Genomic DNA, 10,341 nt, shown 5'->3' on the forward strand with positions numbered 1-10,341 from the left:
AGCAGATGGACTGAATGAACGATAAAGGTACAAGCGCGCGCCATAGAGTCCGCGTAGGCGTTTCGTATTTTAAGGTGAAACCCCCACCCTGGGTTAATGTGATTGCGAACCAGCAGATGGCGATAAGATCGCATTCCAGACCTGTGCACGAACGCAATAAATCGTGTACGGTGGCGCTTCGATACAGTGTGGTATAAAACGCTTTAGTATGGAATGGACCTTTTCCACATACCGACGGCACCAGGCGGTGGCTGCACGAACTAAAAATCGAGGAAGTGATCTTCCTGCGCTACCAATCGATAATGGGAGCTACGCTACCAGTTTCTTCGCTCTCTGAGCAGCGGCGCCTGCCCAACTCGACTTTAAAGAGGGGCATCCGTGGCGTCCACCCAAACGTCGTGTTTTCCCTTCCGTCGACGTTCTTTTTTTATGTAACATAATTATAGTATATGCTGCAGTTACGTGTTCTACTCGCTGATATATAGCCTCCTTCCGAATTTCCTCGATTTTTTGTTCCGACTTCCGCCGCTTGGCATCGGGCGCTCGCGCGTGCGCAGAACGCTTCTCGGAAAAGGTCCATTTGTCTTCCTCCTGAAATGGACATCCCTGGCTGTTGACCTGTTTCTCGATGCGCGAGCTTTCTGTGGAACGCCGTCCGATTGCACAGGTTCTCGTGCAAAGGGAGCAGCAGTTTCCTACGCAAAATCGTGCTTTTCGCCAGCATTTCTACTACCAACCGCCAGGATCGCGACAGGCAATAGTATGACACTCCGACTTCTGTGACGTCATTTGCTGCCACTTCCGGACCAGCCTTGATATATGGGCGGCAAAGGACGCTAAACACACCTGTTGGAGACTCGCTCCAGGCACCAGACCGGAACTGAATTAAGCGAACTCACTCAGGCGGCTCCGATAGGGCAAAAACAAATTCGCGAGTCCCAATCCTGGGCTTCCAAACACTCCACGTTACGTGTGGGAATCCTTCACTTCGCTCGGGGAAACTTTATATAATCTGGCCCGAGCTTGCACCAGCCCTCATAGGAACCGCCAAGGAATCGGCCGACAGAGGCGATGTGCGCGGACAGATGCTTTCGACGAAACGCCGCAAGGACAGTGGGGATGAAACGATCGAAAGAACCTTTTGATAAGACGGACTGTCGATGGAACGTCGCTGTATACAAAACAATCTGTCGATGAGACGTCATTCGACGAACTGATGGCCACCGCTCGGCAGGCCCGTTCAAAGCATGCACGGGACTCGCTCTTGTAGATTTTGCTGAGCTCAAATGCCGCATAAGTAGCGAAAACGCTTTGTTTCTATTGTTTCCATTATGAGCAGTCTCATGTTTAGGTTATGGCGTCATGGCGTCACGTGACGACGTATTGTCATGTGACGTCAAAGTGGTCACGTGACGTCATGACATCACGTGGCTCACGATGTCACCTGATGACATTAAGCCGCGTGGCGTCACTGCAGTGCATGTGCAACGTGACTTGACATGGCAATTATGCGAAGTTGCAGGCGAGTTAAACAGAAGAAACGATCGTTTGTTCTGTCCATGGTTTCATACTATAACCAGACGGATTTTTTCACCGCGCACCAGTCACTTTGCTGTTTTTGGAGATATGTGTTTGTCCTTTGACCCCCCTGTTCTTCCTGTCCAGGGATTATTATCGTTTAGGTGACGTGATGCGCGGCGTGTCGTCAGAATCGTGTCGAGCGGGGTGACGTCAATGTGAAATCTTTTGGCGGAGCGAAAATGACCCGCATCGATATGGAATTTTATGACTATGGTCCGCACGGGATGAAAAGTATGAAGGCTCCAAAAGCAGCTCGCTTTTCAGTGAATGATTTTGATGATAAATCTTATGAAAAAAGGCTGTTCGAGAGACTTCTCTGCGTAGATCGAGATGAGAAAGGTTTAAAGTAGCTTTCACTAATGAAACACTTGATCCACGATGGTAGTTATACAAAATGAAATGTGCACTGCGATTTTGAATTGATTGTAGGTTATTTTAAAGAAAGTCTAGGCTTGGATACCATACCTCACAAGCGTATACTCACGTTTGGAACGGACAAGAGTTTTGTATGATAAAAGCTTTAAAGATGAAGGCACCATAGAAAAGTTTCGACGTAAATACCAAAGCATTTCATTAGCGTTGTTTAGAATATGGTTGAAATGCGTTTACCAGGAGAGGTTTGTTGTGGTATGTACGCCTAGGTACTTATAGGACGCCATTTGCTCCAGCACACACCGTACAATGTTATAGTTGGAGTAGTTTTCACCATTGATATGGCGGGAGATTTGCCTTACTTCGCATTCATTAGTATTAAGAGGCATTTTCCACGTATCACACCAAGTAGAAATTTTGTTAAGGTCAGGCTGAAATATGAAGGTATCGGCATTATACTCTATTCACCCTTAAGTATAAACCGCATGTAAGCGATTTGGCGAGAGACGAGACAAGCGACGGCGCCTTGCTTCGCTTTCGCGCGGTCAGTCGCGCGGAGTAAGCGACCAAGGCGATCCAAAAACCGAGCTACGCGACGAGCGACAGAGAGAAACCTCTGTCGCTCGCTGCTGACTCTCGTCGCTCGCTAAATCGCTTACATGCGGTTCAGCCTTTAAAGGGGAAGTCCGCCGATTTCTTGAGCCACCTAAACCAAAGCCATCATCTGAACGCGCTTCCTGATTAAGAAACGCTATCTCGTTCCTCCTGATTCACTCTAGTTAATTAATAAAAGTGATATTTTGTTCGCTGCCGAAACCAATACATTGGTCGCCCCAGTTTTCCCCGCCATCCAAACGTGACATCACCGGTGGGCAGCGAGGCGCGCGGCCGGCAATCGAGTACGCTCGCGCCCGCCTTTCAGGCGTCAAACAGCAAGAAAACAGGGACGTTCGTGCTATATGAAGTTGATACTAATCTTTATTTGCACAAAGTATGACCTTCGCCAACCTGCTGAACTACGAGGGAAAAAAAACAAAAAAACGGAAGCAATTGGGATTTTGAGAAAACCGTTTTTGCAACTCGATACGCTCAAGCCGCGGCTCGCTAGTTACGTGAAATCAATAGCAAATCCGTTCTACTTTTATCAGAAGCTGGCAGTTACGCTGGCGAAGAAAAGTCGAAGTTTCACGCAATACATTTTTTGACAAATTACCCAAGCACAACGGAGAACGTTCGAATGTCGGTACAGGTGCCCCACACGCTCGTGTTTCCTAAAGGAACGTGCCATTTGTTTTAGATTTTCTTTAGAAAAGTTACTGTTGCATACGTCAGCCCGTGTAACGTTTCTTTTAGCATGCATATGCTCCTTGGTGCTTACGTAATTTAGCAAAATATCTATAGACCATACCAGAAAAGCGCTTCTGGTAGGTGCAGTTTTCAGCGTTCATGCGTGTGGCGCGTACTTTGCTCGCCTTCCAAAGCGGCGACCTGGGCTGTGACAGCTAACACATGTAGACTACGATTCTCTTAAACAATGAAATGTATAGAATAGAATAGAACGCGCACCCCAGTGATACGCACATGACAAAATGCCCCATACATCGTGCAGTTCGCGTAACGATTGTCGACGAAACGTGTTTCCATGAAAAGATATCCACGAAACGTAATTCCACGAAGGAGTTTTAACAAAACGATAGGAAGTATTCACTGGCGGCCGTAGCTGTGTGCGCGACTACTGAGAGCATGCTGATAGCTAGCTTCCAGGGTTCTTTTGCAACGTGCATTCCACACCGTCAAAATGGCCCGTCCTAGCAGCCTATTAAGGGGGGCTCGTTCTGAGCATGCGCTTTAGACAGCACCCACAAATATGGCGCCCAGTGAATACTCCTTACAGGGCCCTGTTGCCCGTAACCATAGAAAGCTCGCGCTGGAGGCGGCGCAACCAAGCAGTTGGTATTACTGTAGCCGAAATGTCTAGGCGAAAATCAATATTCCCGGCCAAAGCATTCTTTTTCCCGCTAAATTTGAAAGCAGGTGACGACCAACCTGAGACTCGTGTCCAGCCCGAGATATCGCACCGCGCTACAACAAGCATCGCTCGGAAAAGAAGCATGCCCGCCACATCACTCACGTTTCCGAGGAAGTTGCCAAGCAGGTCCCTGCGGCGCCGTCGTCCCAGCACCGTGCTCATGGCCGGTATGAGCATGGGCGCCATGGTGAGCGGCAGGGCGGTGCCGGCGATGATGGGCAGGGCCGCCAGCGGGGCCAGCAGGGCCAGCAGCCCGGACAGGTTGCCCCTGCCGGACGAGGCTCCGGACACGCCCGCCAGGAGCCGGCGCAGCTCCAGGCTCAGGCTGGACTCGCCCCGGGGATCTGGGTGCAAGGACATGCGAGCCAGCTCCGCTTTCTCACTTCCGGCATACCGCATTTCCGCCATGTTGATGAGCGGCGTCCGCCCCTTTCGCCATTTGTTTGCACGCAGAGGCTTTATTAATAACGTTGTTTTGGTGTGAAGAAAACGGATAAGCATTGCGAGCGACTTCGTCGACGTCGGAACTCAGTGAGCACGACCGAGCCATTAAATAGCTCGAAGCCGCATAAACCCTTGCCGCCCATGCCGTACCGCGCATTTTTTTTTAGTCGCTCTGGCGGCGTTTATTTGGGTCATTTTGCCCGCCGAAGGGTTAACTTCTCCATTTTAATGTTGAAAGAATTTGCAGTTTGTATTTTTCATATTTTTTTATCTAGGCACAAGTAACAAAAAACGCGTCACCTTGCCCCGACGTGCAAATTCAGAGACGCTTTGATCTTCGATTTTTTATTTATTTTTTAAATAAAAACTAACTCGCGGAAAAAGATGCGGTTTCCTGTTCTTCATTCTATAGACAACACAGATTAATTCCCGCAGTGGACTGGTCAAAGTCCGAAAATCGTTGCACCGCCCCTTTGAAGGCCGACGTACAGAATTGTCTTCTGCCGGGAAGAAATCAGGTTCCCAGTTTCCCTCTCTTCATACCTTCTCGAACTATTCCCCCCCCCCCCCCCCCCCCCCCACTTTCTCCCCACAGGAGCGAGTATATATAGACCGACGTCACGGAGCCACTGTACGCGTTCCCTTAAAATGAATGCAACAAACCTTGTCCGAAGACATTCGAAATACGCGTCTTATATTAGCGACTCTTTCTACGCTTCAGCAACTGACCATGAAAATTAATAGCATGCTTGTGAACAAGCAGTGGTACAGAACATTGCTCGGGTCACCAGAAAGCTGACTTCCGTTTAGACGGCGGACAAACCTCCGGGTTTGTCACGCCGGTGGGACTGGGCGAAGGAACTCGTTCTGAAAGTGAGACGGAACGCGGAGACCCTTGCAGTCTTCGAGAGACGTACACAGCTCGAGCGGCTTGAGAAAATACTGCAGAGAGCGAAGTTAAAAAAAAAAAAAAAAAGAACTACATCTACAGTGCCCTAGATGCAGGGTGAAAAATAAAAATCAAGAAGATTTAAATCGTAATTTCGAACGTGATCTATATCACACCGGTTTTGGTTTGATAATTCAAATCAAACCTTTCCCAAAAAAATCGACCCCCCCTTCCAAAAAAAAAAAAAAAAAAAAACAGAAATAATATAAGTATATATATACGTAATATATATTTCGAACAAAGAAGGGAGAGAGTTATGGAAGTGATGGAAATGCTGCGCCAAATTGCGCCATGAACGAAAGTCTGCTACATCTTCCGTCAAAATTCTCTTTTTGCTAAGAACTGCGCCATATCTGCGCCGCGACGGGCTTAAAGCAAAACAAATAATTTTTGTTATTGGTTGACCCTAATATTCGGAGAAATAGAAGCAAAGAAAAATTGTACAATTATGAATTTCACAACGTCTCTACTCACGGTATAATTTGTTTCGTCTTAGGTCAGAGCACAGTCGAAGGCTGGAACACATCCGACCACAAACACGTACCAAAAGCGCAAGTCACGAGGCATTCGCAGCACTGGATTAGTTTAGCCGTTGAAAAAACACGCACAAGGAGATGACGAATGCCACGATGCTGCTCCTTGTTACTGCAAATTTATCGGCCAGGGCCGTTGACGCTGGGCATCAACCGCTCTGACCGGATGATGCGCTGGCTGATTAATCGCCGACATCGTCTAAACTTCCAGACGATGTCGTCGCTGTCAGGAACTGAGTCCCGAGAAAACTTTTGCAAAATAGTAGGACTGCCGATTGCGGCTACTGTGATAAAACAGAACCAAGGTTTTTTACTCCTGATAATCTCACTCGATTCCCCTGTCTGCCACATGCCTTTGTTCCGTGGCTGCCGAGTTCCGTGGCACTTGCTCCACTCGCGTCAACCTTCACAACCTCTCACCAGCGTGCGCGCGCCGAGCTTCACCGCTTTGCACCGGAGCGCTAGGAGCAGCGACTGACCTGGGGGAGCGCCTGGCTTAGGCACGCTAATTATATGCTCAGGATTATAAACTGGTCGACCTTCTTTATCTGAATTGTAAATTGATCTCTAATTTAAAACAAAGAAAGAGCAGAGAAAGAGAGAAAAGAAAACACGACACTATATATATATATGTGTGTGAATTACTAAACGGTAGTGCAGGGGGATTCCCGAGCAGCTGTCGATCGAAAGAGCAGCGAACTTTGACGTAACTCTTGTTCCTGCGTCACTAAAGAGCAGTGTCAACTTTAAAGCACAAATGTAAGCTTTTATAATTTTTTTTTTTTTTTTTTTTTTTTTTTTGCAGTGTGCGATATTAGGGTTTTGAGTTTGGCAGGGTCATTAAACTTACGGGACGCATTTTTATTGGTAGACGTGTTAGCGGTTACTGGTTCTTGCTGGCATTTTACAGGAATTATATTTACGGGCTAAACGAGCTACCGAGTGTAAAATGGAGAGGGGAGAGAGGATTTATCCCAGTGAAGTGTCGCGCTATGATTTACTTTTCAATTATTTTTTAATACCCATTGTAAATGAAACCTACTCTGACTAGAGCCTTATTTTTATCACAAACTGTAATAAGGAATATGCTCGAGTATCACAGAGGAACCCTTGATCACTATCATAAATGAACTCATTTAGATATGCAACCACTCTTTTTTTTTTCCTTCTCAAGTAATGCGCTAACATATGTTGGCATCTGATCCTCCGATATTTTGACTGCTACAGAGCCTGCTACAAAAGGTCAAATTCCGCTTCTATCACTGCGCTCTTTATGCGGATTTGTGTTGTAGTTATATCAAAGAATCATCAAGCAATACAGATTTATAACATGCTGAACACGAACGAAACGTGGCGCTCTTCTGAGCAAATCACAGCGAGCTTTCCTTTTACCTTCCCTTTCATTCGTCAGTTACGTAAGCTAAGGAAGCTTTTTGTAACTAAAGAATCAAGCTTATTTTGTATGGCAGAGTTCGCATCAATAGAACGTTGATGAAATGGTGCATTCAAAGCTTAAATTTACAACAATTCTTTCTTCCGCATTGTTTTCAGTGATCGCACAGATTGATCAATCAATCTTCCATGTTTGAAAATATATCTAGTGATAAATAATTTTTTTTTCTGACTACGGTGATTTCAATCAAATGAGTCTGATTTCAATAAAATAAACCTGATTTATTTGAAGATGTCGACGCTTGATGTCGACGGGTTATGAGTACCTGGCGTTTGAATCTACGGCAACGGCCACCGCACACTCTTACGGCACACACGTTCAGAGTGGAGGTCGAACACTACATACCAAAGAAGCGCCGCGATGCACGGGGCATTCCTTGTCCAAGAACAGGTGCCGCGACTAGTACCAGGCCAGCCATCATCGTCAACATGGCGAAAGACGTGGCTTCCAGGCGTGCCCCCGTCCGTGCTCTCCGGGCGTTCGGGAAGTTCTGCCGTTGGGACAGGCGCCCCATGATATCTGCCAGCGACGTTACTCCAGCCTTCCACGCGATGCCCACGTAACTGTAGTCACGGCTTGTTAGAAAGAAGCCCGACCCGAAATTGTCCACTATCTCGTGACAACCGCTCGCCCCGTGTCCACTGACGCGAAGAGTTTCCCGCCAAAAATGAATCGCGGCCGCTGGCTCAATGCGCGAGCACTCAGGGAGGGTGTGACCACCGCTCCTTTTTGTTATAATACCTCTCCACACAGACGTGGCAGACTTTCAGAATGTCCAACGGTATCACTCCCTTTCCCCCCATGTCCAACAACTGCGCGTTCCTAACAGACGTACACAGAAACAGAGCGAGAAGCTAGCAGGAGTCTCTGCAGCTAACGGGGCCATATTGTAAAGACGTGTCCACTTTTTGCTCTCTAAACGAGCACGTGCGCGTATACCGGCGCGGAAAGGAAACAGCCGCCGCGTTACACACAAAGAGACGTCCGAAATAATGAGAGGGCTGAACGACGCCCGACAGTGTCTGGGGATCGGATGAGTCTCCGGTTAGCGAGTGGTCATGCACGGCGTGACTGGCTCGCCGGCGGTCACGGTCGATAGTGCTGGACAAAAGGGACAGACTGCAGGCCAGTGGGTCGACGACCATGGCCCTTCGCGGGGAGGGCAGGAACCGTTGCTCTGGCAGGGACGTCGCCGTCAGCTGTGGTCATTGCAGCGGTCGCTCGTCGCGTGGTCGTCCGGCCCACTTTGTTCTGTGATGTGTTGGGGGCGAGCGAGGAACGCGGACAAATGGGAGAGTGGACGTTTTTCGTCACGCCATGCTGATCCGAGTGACGTGCGTTTAAAAGAAGCGCTGATATTTGCTGGACATACCGGTCTTTGTGCTCGGGGCAGACCATATGTATCCGACCCATATGTAGCACGGGTGTAGGAGACAGGAAAAATAAGATGGTTCCGGCCAAACGGACGTAATGGTCCCACTCCCAAGTTAAAAAAACGAACATGGTCCCGATTCCCAAGTTAATTTCTGAAGCCTTGGCCACTTTGTCTTTCGATATGAGAAAGCTAACGAACGATTTATTTCTAGCGAACACGTAATGCGGAGCCATGCTCTTCAACAGGAGGACGGCTCGACAAATGTTTCTCGCGCATTCGTTTCTGGAATTCACGCGACGACAAAAATAATAATAATAATAAATAAATAAATAAAAATGAAATAAAAAAGTGTGCGTAACTTTGTGACATTGAGCATGACCTTTTAGACTGAATTTCATTCACGGTTCCATGACGGAAATAGCGCTTGTCCTTTCGGATCATTACGCACTTCCAGTTGGCTGGTGCTTCATATCTGTGCCCCAAGAGAAAGGGTGCCATTACATTGCATTTTCCAAGCTGGACAAGTTCGCTTTGCGTCGAGTTAAGTTTATTCTATATATATATATATATATATATATATATATATATATATATATATATATATATACATATATATAAAGGACAGTGAAATAAGCAAGTACGCATGACCTTATCGTACCGTCCTGTGTAATTATGCCAAAGGGCGACGTTCTGTGAACATTTCAAGTTGTGCTACATGCGTTTTAGAACGCAGCTCTTAAGGCCGGTTCTCACATGCAGCGAAGCGCTAATGTAGCGCTTCTCACGTGTCGTCCGCTACTTATTAGCGAGTTTTAGTAGACCGGGTTTCTCCCTCCGCTAACCCTCCGCTACGAAGAAACCGCCACTGCGCCTCCGCGCCGATGGCCTTGGCTGTAGAGTTCCGGGTAGCGGAGGGGCTTAGCGAAGGGGGAAGCACGGTCTACTAAAACTCGCTATTGTCTGCCATGAACGACAGTATTGACGGTGCGACACAAAGCTGGTGAATGCTCCCGTCAGCACGCGCATAGCGCGAGGTCAGCGCTACGCTTGTAGCGCTCCGCTACATGTGTGAACAGGCCTTTAGGCGCCCGTTTCCGGGCGCGTTGCTTTATGGAACATCACAGTACACCAGTTCAATTCCCCGCTAAATTTAACGACGAAACTGAATTGGTGTGTAGGTCTGTGATGTACCATTATGTAACACTGCGCATTCAGTTTCTCCGCCAAATTTAACGGTAAAACTAACGTCACATGACCTCAACACGAAATCAGTTTCCCCGCTAAATTTAGCAGGAAATTGAATTGGTGTTGAGGTAACGTGACGTCAACTTTCCCGCTAAATCTAGCGGAAAAGCTGAATAAGTTCATGGGCGACGTGACTCGAAGTCGTGGGACGTCATTTTCCCCGATAAATTTCGCGGGGAAAGTGAATTGGTCTTGAGTTCGCGTGGCGACTATTTTCCAGCTAAATTTATCGGGGAAACTGTGGGAGGAGGGGAAGGTACGGAGGAGGAGGAGCGGGGGCATACCCTACCCTCCGTACCCTCCTCCTTCTCAAGAGCTGCGCAGTAATTTCGCATTACAAAAATTGTAAACGTCTTTCAT

At 47.6% G+C, this 10,341-nt stretch overlaps 1 protein-coding gene across 1 annotated transcript in view; it reads right to left on the reverse strand.

Annotated features, from left to right (window-relative positions):
• The window catches only part of LOC120837987, a 49,372-nt gene extending 44,991 nt beyond the window's left edge, over positions 1-4,381 (reverse strand). The window contains exon 1 of the mRNA XM_040207694.1: positions 4,085-4,381. Within this exon, the coding sequence (XP_040063628.1) occupies positions 4,085-4,381 (297 nt within the window). The remainder of the gene's footprint in view (positions 1-4,084) is intronic.
• Positions 4,382-10,341: the final 5,960 nt, after the last annotated feature.

This window comes from Ixodes scapularis, unplaced genomic scaffold (genome assembly GCF_016920785.2).
Source record: "Ixodes scapularis isolate PalLabHiFi unplaced genomic scaffold, ASM1692078v2 PGA_scaffold5__190_contigs__length_132052651, whole genome shotgun sequence".
NCBI lineage: Eukaryota > Metazoa > Arthropoda > Arachnida > Ixodida > Ixodidae > Ixodes > Ixodes scapularis.